Consider the following 16,280-nt stretch of genomic DNA (forward strand, 5'->3'; position numbering starts at 1 on the left):
GTCGTATGGTAGTTCTATTTTTAGTTTTTTAAGGAACCTCCATACTGTTCTCCATAGTGGCTGTATCAATTTACATTCCCACCAACAGTGCAAAGGGGTTCCCTTTTCTCCACACCCTCTCCAGTATTTATTGATAGTAGATTTTTTGATAATGACCATTCTGACTGGTGTGAGATGATACCTCATTGTAGTTTTCATCTGCATTTCTCTAATGATTAGTGATGTTAAGCATCCTTTCATGTGTTTGTTGGCAATCTGTGTATCTTCTTTGGAAAAATGTCTGTTTAGGTCTTCTGCCCATTTTTGGATTGGGTTGTTTGTTTTTTTGATATTGAATTGCATGAGCTGCTTGTAAATTTTGGAGATTAATCCTTTGTCAGTTGCTTCATTTGCAAATATTTTCTCCAATTCTGAGGGTTGTCTTTTCGTCTTCTGTATGGTTTCCTTTGCTGTGCAAAGCTTTTAAGTTTCATTAGGTCCCATTTAAAATTGAGAAATTTTTAAAGTAAAAGAATATACATACAAGCACACATTCCATGAGCCATCGAAAGTGATGATGTCATTACACATGTAGCTTTGGAAAATTCCTCTCTATACTTGTGAGAGAATGAAAGTGAAAAATGCAAATAATGTTTTACTTTTATTATGAAAATAGTTTTGACTTTGTGATCTCCCTAAGTAGGAGTCTCAGGGACTACTAGGATCTTCCACACTTTGAGAACTGGTGCTGTTAAGAGTGTACAGTGTTGCTTAGACCATGTGGGTACAGCCTACTGGCACATTCTAATGGATGTACTGAATAGGGGCAAATGTTCGTGTTAAGGAGAGAATTGACTTTTGCAGACATCCAAAATTAATTTGAACCTAAGCTTGGCAGCAAAGATTCAGAGAATAAAATTGGAGTCAGAAACAAAAGTGATTAGAAAGCTGTGAGCTCAGTTTTGCAAGGGCTCTGACTCTATAAGCATATCCCTCCAAAGAAATGTCAGATAGCATTATTATTTTTTTTTTTGGAAGAGAATGATGCTCATTTGTCTATCTAAATTCTTATAGTCCTGTTGGAAAAAACAAATAATTAGCAAATCCTTACATAGCAACTAACCAGACTTTTTACTTTGAATGAACTTCATATACCTTTGTGATAGTTCTTTGGATTAGAACTAATTGTCATGTCACAGTAGCTTTTCTTTGACATCATGCAGCAGATACTTAACATGTTGCTTTTATTTTTATTTAACTGTAGGATGTAAAATCCTTTCTCCAAAATTTAGAAGTTATCCCCAAACTTCTTAACTATTCAGATAGTGTACGTTAGTCTCTCTTCTTTTTCCTCTTTCTGATTTTTTGCCAAATCCTTTTGGAATTCTTTGCTTCCCTGAAAACCTGTGAGAAGGGAGTCATCAAGGGGGCTATAAGACCACAAGGCCTATTTTACGTAATAATGCCTGCAGGTGTGTTTTGCTGCCATCTCTGCCCTTTGTTTACTCATCTTGGCATTTTATCATGAACCACTTGTAATTGGTATATTGTAATTCCCTTCCCAACACCCTCCCTCCCCCTAGTGAGAGGTTATTTATTCTTATTCATTTTTTTATTTTTCAGAAAACATTTATTGTGCCTACTCAGTGCTGGGCACTTGACTTGATATAAGGGTTCAGAATTCAGGAATAAATAAGAGTCCCTGCCTTAATGGAGCCTACAGTCTAGAGAGTTTTTAAGAGGGAGGAGGGAAGGAATAGAGAGTGTAGAGGTGTTAAGAGAGATTGGTTAGGAGCAATTATTGAAGCTGATGTCTTGGTTGGAATTGAGGACCTAAGTAAAATGTAAAAGCGTTGGGCATCTTCTCTGGGGTCTCCAGGGTAATGCTTCTAAAATTTTTCCTCACCAGTTAAGTCTAATTTGTAAAGAAAATGATTATCTTCTACTGAAAGCCTGAAATTTCATTGAACTTTTATAGTTTAATCTAAACATATGGCCATTATGCCTTGTCCCCAAGTATTTGTCTAAATAAATATTTGACTAAAATACTCTATAAAATTTTGTCATTTTATCTTATGCTTTTAATTCCCGCCAGCACATCCCACCACTTAACTCCTAGAGCCATTCATTCCCACTTATGTATAGCATTTCTGGTGAATCAATAAAATGAGTTCTTTTTATATCAAGTAGCAGTGAATATGTACACTTAAAGTTGTTAAGAAACTTTTAGGTAGAGCCTTCTATGATTTTGAAACAGGAATTAAAGAGCATAGGCATAGAGCATATACTATAGTGGGACATTGTCTTATAGCAGAATTTCTCAACTTCATCACTATTCACATTTTGGGCCAGATAATTCTTTGTTATGGGGAGCTGTCCTATGCACTGTAGGGTGGTCAGCATAACTGGCCTCTACCCACTAAATGCTAGCAGCTCCCTCTTTTCACCATCCCCGTTTTGACAAAGAAAAATGTCTTCAGACATCACCAAATGTTCCCTGGGGGCTAAAATTGCCCCAACTTGAGAACCACTGATTTACAGGAATGTCTCTGGGAAGGTAAACCTCATTGCTGGCAAGGAGTGAAAATAGTTGACCATGAAATAAATTCTGGAAAGGGAATAAAATACATTAAAGAGGGCATTAGTGGACTTAGTAAAGTAGGAACTAATTGGGGTACCAGTGGGTTAAAAACTTTGGAAGAGATGGTATTGAATAAAGAGATGGTAGCTAAAGAAGGGAAGAGCATCACATTTGAGATGTAACTTGTGAAGCAGCGTGATCATGTATTGGTGGTAGTGGTGGAGATATCTGATATGAAGGGGAATTAAAGGTCATTGGCAATCTGGGAGAATGAAAAAGTCTGAATTCTGTGTGTTAAAAGTGCTTTTCTGGTCATTCCTCAGGCTCCTTTTTCTCTGCTAGCCCCTTAAATATTCTTCAGAATTCTGTCCTAGGCCTTGATCTCTTCTTACTAGGTCCAGTTAGGTAATTACTCAGCACCTTCTGTTTAGTGTGAGGTGAAAGGTTGTATTTTAAATTAGATTTGGAAAAAGCTTCATATAGTCTGGACCTTGTGTGCTCATCACTGCTGCTACCTGGGTGATATTCTCCCAGGGCTACCTGTGTGGTTAATAAAATCTATATCAGTAGTCTGGCTCTTTCTTCCCTGAACTCAGGACTCACAGAGCCAGTTATCTCTACTAGACCAGTCTTCTGGGGTGTTCTCATTGACAGTTTACACTCAACATTCACAAAACTGAACTCATATCTCCATAGCTGTACTTCTTTCTCTTCCAGTGTTTTCCACCTAATGAATTTATTCACTTAACAAATGTTTATCATGTCACTGTCTTGCCAGGCACTCTGTTATCTAGGGCCTTTGTTCTGAGCAAAATAGACCTAGTCCCTGTCCACGTGGAGTTTATATTCCTTATCCCTCATCCAGTCATTGGCCAAGTCTTACTGAGTTTTTTAAATTTCCCAAACATTAATGCTCTGTTACTTCTAGGTGGTTATACATGCTACTTTCTCTACCTGAAACACTATTCTTCTACTTTATAATCTCAGGTCCTTCCCAACTAGCAGGGCTAGATGTTGCTCCTGTACAGTCTCATAACACTTATATTATCCCTATTTTATTACTTATAACATTATATTTTAACTGTTTACTTGTCTAATTTTTCCTAGTACTCTAAATAGCTTGAGGCAAAGGTCATAATTCTTGTTTTCTCAGTGTCTAGAAGGTACTTAGTTCATCTGAAATGCTTAGTAAATATTTTATTAATTAATATAAGAAAACAATAATATTGAAGTCACTAGCTAGCAGTGGTGGAGGGGAAGACCGTTACTTACTAAGTCAACTGGGAAGGTGAAAGCGAGTACCATATATGTTTTATAGACTTTTTTCCCCAGATTTCGGAATCTCTGCTTAAACTACAAATACGGACTTTCAATGGAGTGGAGAGTCAGGGTGTATTAGAACAGTGATCTGGAGGTGACATCAGTGTTCCTCTAATAAAATCTGGGATAAAAAATTAAATTTGACTCACAATTGAATGTACCTTTATACTGTAACCATTTTCGGATCTGATTCTCTAGTTAAATTTATTCCTCTGAGTATACTTAGGGAATATTGAATTTTCTATTTTCAAGTTAGAATCCTATATGTATATCTCAAGATTTTCCAGCTTCATATTCACATTTGCTTACCAACTTTTTTTTCCTTTAACATACTTACTTTGTTTTTCCCTTTAAAATTTTTCTAAGATTTTAGGTAGAGTATGATTAATGGTATTTTAATCTACTAAAAGAGACTAAAACCAAAATAAAATGAAGTGATAAATTAAAGTTTGGATTTTAGAAATCTGAATGATCATTTTATTTATTTATTTATTTTAATGTAATTTATTTTTGTCTGAGTTGGGTCTTCGTTGCTGCATGCAGGCTTTCTCTAGTTGTGGAGAGCGGGGGCTACTCTTCATTGCGGCGCACGGGCTTCTCATTGCAGCGGCTTCTCTTGTTGCGGAGCACAGGCTCTAGGTGTGCAGTCTTCAGTAGTTGTGGCACACAGGCTCAGTAGTTGTGGCTCGCGGGCTCTAGAGTTCAGGCTCAGGGGTTGTGATGCACAGGCTTAGTTGCTTCACGGCATGTGGGATCTTACCGGACCAGGGACCGAACCCGTGTGCCCTGCATTGCCAGGCGGATTCTTAACCACTGCGCCACCAGGAAGTCCCTGAATGATCATTTTAAACATTGTTCTGATGTCTGTACTGCTTATGTCTATTCTGAGAGATAATATAATCTAATCAACAAAGGCATGGACAGTTAAAATTTAACTCTGCAAGCTACCAGCCCTGTGTCCTTTGGCAAGTTACTTAACCTCTCTGTGTCTCAGATTCCTCATCTATAAAATGGGGATAATAATGTGGACCCCATAGAGTGTTTTTCATGCAGAATGATAGCAATTTAAGCAACCTTAGGATTCACGTAGTTGAAATTTAAAAAAAAGTGATCCTTGGGGGAGGAGAAGGTGGTGATGATGGGTTTTAGAAAGCTGAAAATTACTGCCCTAAAATGTTTTTCCCCTTTGATAGCTCTTTGACAGATTGAGAGATGAAAATCCAGATTTTAGGGAGAAAATTATAGCAGTCAACAGTGAACTCACCCAACCTAAACTGGCTCTTAGTGAAGAAGATAAAGAGATCATCATAGAGTCTACCAATATTATATTCCACTGTGCAGCTACAGTAAGGTTTAATGAAAATTTGAGGTAAGTAAAGGTATTTATATGATATTTGAACTGCAGCATAGTTAAAAGATCTAATTTGAATTCTACTTTTTAGTCAAGTCATTTGAAAGTGTTTTGAAAATGTTTACTGTCTGTTAAGTGTAGCATTCCGTGTCCTACAGAGTATTAAAAGAATTTTCTTTCTCTTCTTAACAGTTTAAAAACATCGGCTAGCTAGTATATGTTTATTAGAAGAAGTTGCCATGAATTTATATATGGGGCAGGGAGCAAGCAAGAAATGGGAAGTGTGGCGTAGAAGAAAGAGAAGTTTACCTTGGGTAGGAGTATTAGTCTTAACAACTAATAGTGTTTATTTCCTCTGCCCTCCATTCTTTCAGAAGTGTATACCCCAGCAGCTTTGTCTACTTCACACATATTCATCTGAAAATTTTAAAAAGTTAGGCTCAGGTTTTGCAGAGTAAGATGAAACGGCTTATACATTGAAGTCATACCTTGTTTTTGTTTTAAAACTTTGGTATCAGTGTTAAGGGCAAGGTACATTGGATATAGGTTTACTTTAAAAACGGTTTGGACTTCCTTCAAGATGCCCTATTTCAAGAAAAAAATAACATTTTAAATGGTCACTATGTTTTTAAAAAATCTAACAAATACACATTTCAAATAATGGTGCTTAATTCAGAGCATTTTTTGACGTTATATACAGTTTTATAATGTTAATCTAATTGTATGGTCTTATATCAATTAAAATGGTGCACACTTCTTTAGGTTTCATAATTGCTTGAAGGCCTTCTTAAAATGTTTTTAAGTTCAATTCTGATTGTAAAGGGTTTTGAGATTATCCCCCATATTGTCTATGTATAGAAGTATAAACCTTAATCGACATTGTATAACATGACAGTTCAGTGCCAAAGCATTACAGTGAGTTTTGCCTATATTGCAGGTAAGGACACTATAATAGTCCCTTAGATTCCTCTAACAATGCTTTATAGTTTCAGGGTGTTTTCTCGCTCATTATTTCATTCCATGCTTAATGTTACCCAATGTAATATAATGGTCAAATCCATTTTATACTTGAGGAAGCTGAGGCAGCACTGTATAATGGAGAGGGCGTGAGCTTTGGAATTACATACCTTAGTTCTAATCTTGACTTTATCCTTTATTATCTGGTGGTAGTAATTTATTTACATTTTAGTTCTTTTTATGCAGCAATTATGTGTTCAGGATTCAAAAGTGACAAAAGAATCTTATTAGAACTATAGTATAATCTCATTTTCATAAAATATATGTGTACATAGTTGTGTATTTATATACATATCTTTTAATATTGGCCAGTTATTATATTTGGATAGTGTGATTACAGGTACGTTTTTAATATGAAATAGTCCGTCTAACTGGTATTCTTCCCTGTAGTTCTAGCTTTCATTTTTTTCATAACCAAAAGAAAGAGTTCACATAGCCTTATGAAACTGTTTTCAAGGAAAAAGGTATATAGATACTTGATAATTATGGTATAGTCCTCAAAGGGAAAATCGGATGCTTTTAAAGGGGAAATTGTTTTGCAAACAGGCAACATTCATTAGGGTGAAACTCATCCAAGTAACCTTACGAGGAGGACCAAAGTGTAATACTTTTGGGGAATGTTCTCTCTTCTTTCTCTTCCCCTCAGGGTAAACAAGGTTACCATTAACAAAAGGGAAATCTTTTTATTATTATTCTTTCTTCTTTCACTAGAGATACCATAGTGGAAGGAGGTAGACAGGTGAACAAGAAAATTTATTGTTCTTCTCTTCCTTGTCAGGGCATGCATATTTACTGACCTAATCCTAGTCATTAATTGAAATTATTGTTTTCTATGGAGCAATTTTAATGGATATTGATGTCTAAGTGGTGATACTACAACATTCTAAAATACTGTAGGTTGACATATAATAACTACTTACAAAACAATTATTCTTTATAACCACTTTTTAAGTTAGCCCACAAATAAAAAATGGTTCAGAGCCTTTACTGCCAGGACAAGAAAATCCAGATTTTACTCCCAACATTATACTCTGTATTTTGGGAGAAATCAAAATAAATTGTACACAGATCCTATTTGCAAAGTCCATATTGTCTATTAGAGGAAATGGAATATATTTAAATAACCATAAAATAGGATAGAAAATGTGGAGTTACTGAAGAGCATACATTAAAGTCCTGTGAGAGTTGAGAGGTGGCAGAGCTCATTTATTTTCAGATATGGTGGTCTATAAATCTTGGAGTAGGAAAAAATGGATATCAAGATTAGGAATTATAAAGAAATACTGACAAAAGATGAGGAGAGAGTGATATTGAGGATAATAAAGGGAGTTACTTAAATAGTTGACCATAGGTATGGTATCTCTTAGTAAGGAAAGTGAAGGTAGAACAGGGCCATTGGACTTGAGAGTAAAGAAGTATCAGGAGACTAAAGACCATGATGAGGACAGAAAACAGGCTTAAGGGCAGAAATGGGAGGACAGATAGTGTGGTGTGGGGAAAATTCATAGTATGAGGTTTTAGAGCTAGAGCAATTTTGGGTGAGAGGGCCCAGGGTATGAATATGAGAGTACGTGTTCAGAAAGGAGTGGAAGTAAAGACAGATGATTTAGAAAAGATCAAGAAACTGTTGAGCCTAAGGGCATGGATTCTCAAACTTTAAAATATATTATGAATCTTAAGGATTACTGGAAAATGTGTTAAAAATGCAGTCTTGGACTGTATTTGCCAAATTCAGACCCTCTAGTTTTGAGATAATACCCAGGAGTCCTCATTTTTAATAAGAGCCTAGGGTGTGATTTAAATTACAAATTACTGGGTCCCCTACCCTGATTGATTAATTATCCCCTTAATAGACATCTGTTTCTATATCTTCATTAAGTTAAAAAAAAATCAGCAGCAATATAGTGATGAGATCTCATGTAGGTAGTGTTTTCTCAGAGGTGGGGAAGGGAGTGATGAGGGAGAGATCAGAATGGCCTGGGGAACTTATATAAGATGTGATTTAAGACACACTAAAAAGTGTCTGAACTTGAGGTCCAGCAATCTGCATTTTTAATAAGCTCACAGGTATCTGTCAAGCAAAGCATGATCTCTGGTTTAAGGTCTTAGAAGTGTTATCAGCATAGATTTTGAACAACCCAATATGTCAATAGAAGACAGGTGAATAAGAAAATTTATTGGCAGTTCAAGTTGAGTTTTTTCCTTTATTAAAGTGGTTTCTATGTCTACATTAGTGATGGACCATAATTACAAAGATTTGTTCATTTTTGCTTTCCCCCCAAAAAGCCAGTGTTATATAAGATGCGTTTATGAATCCCTATAACCAAAACATAGTGAGAACTTTATTTTTATTTGGTACTACTAAATGCTTTCAGATCTAACATGTCAGGGTCTCAGCCTAAAGTTCAAGGTGTACAAATTGGATGGTAGTAAAACAGAGTGAGGATACTAGCCTGGCAGAGATACTAAGAGTTATTTACATGGGCACAAAATGCCTTCAGGTTTGCACTGTCAGGTGCAGATGGATGGGAAGCGGTGAGTAGGCAAAGCTCAGGAGTGCTTCCTCTCTCAAGTTATTCCTTATTTTCGGTGACCCAGAAATTCTGTCACCATCCTCAGGAACCTGTAACAAAATATCCTTTGTGTTCTGTTCCCAAAACATCACTCTCCCTACCACTATTGTTTTGCAAATGCAAAAGAAAATAGCACATTGCCTTATAGTCTAGTGGACAGTATCCTCTCTGTGAAATGTCTTTTTTGCTGGATATCTATTTGAACAGATTTTCCTCCCTCAGTTGAGATAAGGAAGGAAAAAGATAACACTCATGTTTTTAAGACCCCAACCCAATTCGTCCATTTAAAAAATTTTTTTTTCCTTTTAGTATGTTTTCATAGGTTCTCAGATAATATTAAATTAAAAGAAAAAATAAGTCCCAAGAGTTTTTCCTCTCATGAATTATTTCTTATTCCTAGTGACCCAGAACTTGTTGTTCTGTCCTCAGAAACCTGTAACAGGATATTCTCTGTATACCTTTTCCAAAACAGTACCCTCCCCATTCCCACTGTTTTGTAAATGTGATACGCATCAAAGAACTACTTTACAGTCAAGTAGAGCAGATTCTATCTGTGACATATCCTGGCCTTTTAAAAGAACAGTTGGATTTTTTTCTTCTTAAATACTGAAAATGTAAGAATTTCAGAAAGTACTCAAAACTTTTTATTTTTTAAAAAAATTTTCTTGTGGTCTCTCTTTGAAAATATGGTGTTTTCCATAAAACATAAACATAGAATTTGTAATTTTACATATTGAAACAATTTCCATATTTCTAACTTTTTCATAGTTATAATTTTCATGATGTGATGATATTTCATGTTACTGTACTGTAATTGATGTCATGTTCACTTAGTATAGCAAATATAGGGAATTTTTCTGAGGGTGTGGAGAAAAGGGAACTCTCCTACACTGTTGGTGGGAATGTAAATTGGTGCAGCCAATTTCTATGGAGAACAGTATGCAGGTTCCTCAAAAACTAAAAATAGAGTTGCCATATGGTCCAACAATCCTACTCCTGGGCACATATATCTGGACAAAACTGTAATTCAAAAAGATATATGCAACCCTGTGTTCATAGCAGCACTATTTACAATAGCCAAGACATGGAAACAACCTAAATGTCCATCAGCAGATGAATGGATAGAGAAGATGTGGTGGTGTGTGTGTGTGTGCACACACACACACACACACACAGAGAGAGAGAAATATTACTCAACCATGAAAAAGAATGAAATAACGCCATTTGCAACTACATGGATGGACCTAGAGATGATCATATTACATGAAGTAAGTCAGAAAGAGAAAGACAAATACCATATGATATCACTTATATGCAGAATCTAAAATATGACACAAATGAACTTATCTACAAAACAAACTGACTCACAGACATAGAGAACAGACTTGTGGTTGCCAAGGGGTAGGGGCGGGGGTGGGTTGGATTGGGAGTTAGGGACTAGAAGATGCAAATTATTATAGATAGAATGGATAAACAACAAGGTCCTAATGTATACACTGGGAACTATAATATCCTGTAATAAACCATAATGGAAAAGAATATGAAGAAGAATATATATGTATAACTGAATCACTTCGCCGTACAGTAGAAATTAACACAACATTGTGAATCAACTATACTAAATAAAATAATTTTTTTTTTTTTAGCACAACATGGTTTTGGTTTAACAGCAGCTTAAAAATGAACAAAAAGGAAACCTCTCATGCAGACACATCAGGTGGCATAAAACAATCGGCAATTTAATACGGTGGGAGCACCGTTAGCCATTCTCTTGCTCCCCACACGCGGGCCTGACTATGCCAAAGAATATGAAGAAGAATATATATGTATAACTGAATCACTTTGCTGCACACCAGAAGCTAACACAACGTTGTAAATCAAGTATACTTCAATTAAAAAACAAAAGCAAAAACACAACCAGGAAACAAATTTAGGGAATCTTAATTTCTTTCTGTTTGAAAAATTATGGTTAGAACAAGTTTTTCCTCTCAGTTAATTTCAGTGGGTTAACTAGATTAATAACTCTGTCATATCTGTAATTCCTGGTACTTTGTCCTAGTCTCTTTCGGATCAGTTGTATCAGTTTATAGTGTCGCCAACAGTGTATTACTTTGCCAGTTTTTTCACAGTATTACTGGTTTTGGGTATTTCAACTTTTTTTTCCCTCAAGTAAGTTATAAACAAAAGTATAATAGAAAGCAAAAACTATCCACCCCTAAAGTAATATTTATTGAATGCCTGTTTTGGGACTATGTTAAGAATAATGCTGAATACTTGCAAGCTGTTTTGTTTAATTTAACTTTTTACAAATCTTAGTAGTTAGTCTCCATTACGTATTCTCCTTTACAGATGAAGAAATTGAGGCCTGAGTGCTTGAATGACTTTACAAGGTCACCTAATCCTAGCTGATAGGCAGGCTGAACCAGGGTTTGAACCCAGGTCTTATTCCAGAGTCTTGTTTTTAATCCTGTTTCACTTCATAATCTATATATTTAAAAAATATTATTCACACAGATTTTCCATGTTTTTATAGTTGTCAGTTATTTTAATGGCTGTATTCTTTCGTTGTGATAAGATACCTACTTTATTATACCATTTCATAGTGAATATTTGGGCTCTCTAGGCTTTTGCTATTACTAGATGATGCTTCATCGATTATTTTTCTGCATATATACTTTTGCATTTGTGAAATTATTTACCTCAAATAAATTTCAAGAAGGGAATATATAGATCATCTTGGGGTCTTGCATTTGCCTCTTGTAACAAATGTATTATAACACCCCTTTGAATTTTGTAAGGTACTCTTAAAAAGGTGTTTGGGTTAATTGCTACAAAGAGGGAAGTAAACATACTTTTACTTGATGATTATATGTTAATATAATTTAATGTTTTTGAGTTTTCTTTGACTGTTTTACCCTTATTGATGACTCTACCATAGCATTTTAAAATTACTTAATGATTCTTACTTCTCCTGGTGGTATAGCCATTCATAAAACAGTATGCTTTCAAAAATCAAGAGGCAGAAGAAGTCTAAAATGACTTCAAAAATGTATGCATAAAAGCCAAAGACTGAAATTATCTGTGTCTATTTCTGGGTAATTTAAAAATTTTAATTTGTGCTTTTATTTTTACAATCCTAATATGAAGTTTATTTTATAATCAGAAGAATTTTAAACACAACTGGTAGAATAGCTGTACTTCATGTTGAGATAACACACAAAATCTGAGCTAAGGGATCAGTTGTAAAGAAACAAAAACCTCTTTATCCCTTTCTGTCTCTGATGCTTTAAAATGGAAATAAGATTTTTTTAACAGGTGAGAAAATGACACAGCTTCCCAATTTTTTATTGTCACTTTTTCTTTTACAGAGATGCTGTTCAGTTAAATGTGATTGCTACACGACAGCTTATTCTGCTTGCACAACAGATGAAGAATCTGGAAGTGTTCATGCATGTATCAACGGCATATGCCTACTGCAATCGAAAGCATATTGATGAAGTAGTCTATCCACCCCCTGTGGATCCCAAGAAGCTGATTGATTCTTTAGAGTACGTTTGTTTGAAATTTATATACATTTGCTTTGACCCCAAACTTTGGATCCAAGTTTATCTATTTACATGTATCTCTTGGTCTGTTTCAGTTTCTCTCTTTCTCTCTAAATCTCCACCCACACTTAGGTATACATTTATCTCTTCCTTATTCAACAAATTATTATGTATCTACTATGTTCTTTTTATTGTATAGATTTGTACCTAAATGACTCTCCGTAAAGTCAATGTGTAAAGTCAGTGTAGAGCTTTCACTTTTGACCAGGTGTGATGGTTGGAGGAAAGCCTCTGAACAACTCATCCATGGTATTAGAGTCTTTGTTTTTCCAAGGAATCTATCTTAGCCGCTAAGAAGTGCCTGATATCCATGGAGACTAATGACTGCCTATTCAATAGCAAGGTCTAATTTATTAAAAGATTATCCTTTTATTTTGCCCAATGGAGTACAGTTGACCCTTGAACAACACGGGTTTGAACTATGTGGGTTCACGTATACGCAGTTTTTTTTTCAATAAATAAGTACTCTAGCACTACACAATCTGCAGTTGGTTGACTCTTTTGATGCAGAACCATGATACAGAGGGCTGACTGTAGAGTTATATGTGGATTTTTGACTGCGCAGGGGTCAACCCCCGACCCCAAGTGTCAACTGTATATCTACAGAGGGGCCTTGAATTATTAGGGAATCAGAGGAGTCATGGTCCTTTAATTGATACCCTAGTGTTGTTGTTTATCATCTTTCTGAGGACTAGGATCCTGTCATCAATTATTACTTGAGAAATGTTTGCATTTGATGGATACAAATAGGCATGGCCAAGATTTCATTTGCTTCAGCCTGTACTTTCTCATCGAGTGAAACAAACAAACAGGATCAGAGCAAGAATAAATAAAGGGTCTTTTCTTTTATAGACGATAATTATAGAAAACTCCAGTATCCGTATCTTCACATATTTGTTAATCCTCATATAATATTCCTGTGAGCTTTTTCCTCCTTTATTCTGTTTGCTCTTTGGTCTCTTTTCTTCCAAGGAATCCTATTCACATTCAGCTCTTCAGTTACCATCCCCTGTTTTCTCAGTCAAATTCTCATCTTCCCAAGGGTGCTACAGAATGTTGATAGCGCCTTCTCCAAGTTTTCTTCTAAAATAAACACATAAGTCCATTTCTTTAAGGCTTTCCTGGAAATATGAGGAAGTGGACAGATTTGTAAAAAAAACTAATAAGTATGGGAGCTTACTGAGACATTCTTATGGTAATTCCCTGGTTTCTGTTTTCTAATTCATTTCTTAGATGGTCCCAAATACCTACCTCATTTTCCTCAGGTCAGTAGGCAGAAGTGTTTAATATCTCTGGGAAAAGCTGGGTGTGGAAGTTAATAAATCATTTTACTTTTTCTCTTATTAGCAGTTTGTATATCCAGACATCGAAGTTGCTGAGAAAGAGCCTATAACCTTCTAATTCTATTATTTCCTTTCTTTGCTTACAAAGAAATCTGACCAACTGGCCAACAGATAATTTTAGGATAACTCATAGATTGGCTCTGTAAACTCACTCCAGTGATGAGGCTTACTGACTCTAAAAGTCTTTCCTCGGTTTAGCCAGTTTTGTTTTTTTTAATATAGCAACTCTCTCTTCCATTTTTCAAAGTTCATCTCCACTATGGAATTTTTCCTAAGTTGAGTAGCAACCTCCCTTCAATTTTGTTAGTGTTCTTTTCCTTCTACATGCAAAAAGTACTTCCACATACAGAAGAAAGTTTATCTTGATAGTCTCCATTTTATGCATCCTTATCAGTTAGTATGGGTATCATTTGTGCACTGATAGAATACTTAGTATGTATACAAGTATGCATTGTATTATAGACAGGAAGAAAAACTATCTGAAAACAAGTACATAATGTATTGGAATTAGAAATTTAGACTGGGAAAGACTATAGAGATCACCTAGCGTTATCACCCTCCTCTTACAGATTATCATAGTAGAACTTTTCTTCAGAGGCACTGAGAGAATTGGAGGAATTTTGTGACGTCATAGTAGGTTGCTACTTGAATTTTTATAGCGTGGTTCAATTTATTTTTATCATTTACACCAGTATTTGTTAGTGTTGCTAGTGAGAGCATAACAATTTTTAGTGCTTCACCTTAAATATTTAGATTAGTAGACCTTTTATGTTGATTGTAAATGTATGTTCATTTAAAATGTATATAATTTACATGTTATGCTGTTATGGTGATTATATACAAATCTGTAATTCCTAATCTGAAACCCTTGGGGCCAGATGTATTTTGGAATTTATTTAGACTTTAGAAAGGAAATATAATCTATGTATTGTATAATATGAAATAACTTCAGCTGGATTCGGGGTAGCACCCCTCATCAAACACATATGAAGTATATGAATACTTACAACTAAATGATGTTTTTTTTTTTTAAAAAAAGACCATAAATCAGTTCTGATTCACTTTTGCTACCTACCATATGATTTATGAAAGAACTCTTGATTTTCAGACCTTTGTGGATATAGAAACTGGATATGAGAGATATGGAGTTCTGGTTGATATTTAATGAAAGTAAAGCTAATTTCCATTTTTTTAGTAAAAGTTGTTGTCAAATCACTTGAGTCAGAGCAACAGGTATGTTTGAAATATGCAAAGTGGTTCATTTTATAGTAAAACATCCAAAAATATTTTTGCATGCAATTTCTTTGTTTACCAGGTGGATGGATGATGGCCTAGTAAATGATATCACACCAAAATTGATAGGAGACAGACCTAATACATACATATACACAAAAGCATTGGCAGAATATGTTGTACAACAAGAAGGAGCAAAGCTAAATGTGGCGATTGTAAGGCCATCAATTGTTGGTGCCAGTTGGAAAGAACCTTTTCCAGTAAGTTGTTAGAAATCTTTGTAAATAATTGGAATTGGGAATTTTAAGGCATAATTCTGTACAAAAAGAGTTGGCAGTTTTTTATGAGCAGGTTTTGTTTACTGAACAAAGTGGTTTCCGTTTGTAGAAAGAGGCACTCTTATTGATACTTTTATTTCTAATGTAATACTGTATGTATAGATATGCAGATCAATTTTTTAAATGAATTGAAAATTCATTTTAATTGAAAATTAAATCGAAGGCTATGGTGTTGTCTGGAGTCAAAGGAGACCATGTGTTTTCTTCATGATTGATGAGGGATTGGACTGACACGTCAACATTTGTTGGCTTTTAAAATTATTTGCAGATTAGTTTCCCTTGCAGAGGTGAGGGAAATAGAGATGAGAATATTCAGATCTTATTTTATTTCATTTGCTTTTTAGTACCAAAAAGAGGCAGGCCTTCCAAGAGGTTGACTCCTCCCTGTATAGATTACAAGCTAAGGAAGATAAGAGATTTCTGTGATCTGCTGTAGAAAAGCAAGGCATTATGGTATTTGTGAATCCCTGAAATAAGAGAAAACATAAGAGATAAACTGATTTAGGAAAAACTTAGGTCTCTTTAATGGTAGTAAATGGTAGTATCTCTTCTGTTACTTTGGCATTATTCTGTTTTCTTCTGTTTTATTCAGTAATTTTGAGGAGGATTTACCATTTCCCTCAATCTCAGGCTACTGCCTTAGTAAATAGCACAAAATCAAACTTAAACAGTCATCATTTATCTAAAATATTTGACAGATATAAACTCCTTTTTAAAAAATTCTCTTTGCAGAGAGTTAATGGAAGAGTAGGTAGCCCTTTGAAAACGATTTTACTTAGTCATTTGCAATCTCAGAGGAAGACTGCTTCTATTTAAGATGGGGAGAAATATTCTGGCCTGAATCTAGTCTGTTTTTTAGTTTTTAGAAGAAAACTACCAAGTATATATGTGGAGTTATAGATTTCAAATGATAAATCTCTAGTTTCATAATATTTCTAAG

At 35.0% G+C, this 16,280-nt stretch overlaps 1 protein-coding gene across 4 annotated transcripts in view; it reads left to right on the plus strand.

The window, feature by feature from the left end:
* The window catches only part of FAR1 (fatty acyl-CoA reductase 1), a 68,911-nt gene that overhangs the window by 36,392 nt on the left and 16,239 nt on the right, over nt 1-16,280 (plus strand). For all 4 annotated transcript variants that reach the window (XM_007121336.4, XM_055091388.1, XM_007121335.4 and 1 more), the window contains 3 exons: nt 5,074-5,249; nt 12,190-12,369; nt 15,085-15,262. In XM_007121336.4, coding sequence (XP_007121398.1) covers nt 5,074-5,249; nt 12,190-12,369; nt 15,085-15,262 — 534 coding nt within the window. The remainder of the gene's footprint in view (nt 1-5,073; nt 5,250-12,189; nt 12,370-15,084; nt 15,263-16,280) is intronic.

This window comes from Physeter macrocephalus, chromosome 16, assembly GCF_002837175.3.
Source record: "Physeter macrocephalus isolate SW-GA chromosome 16, ASM283717v5, whole genome shotgun sequence".
Taxonomy (NCBI): Eukaryota; Metazoa; Chordata; class Mammalia; order Artiodactyla; family Physeteridae; genus Physeter; species Physeter macrocephalus.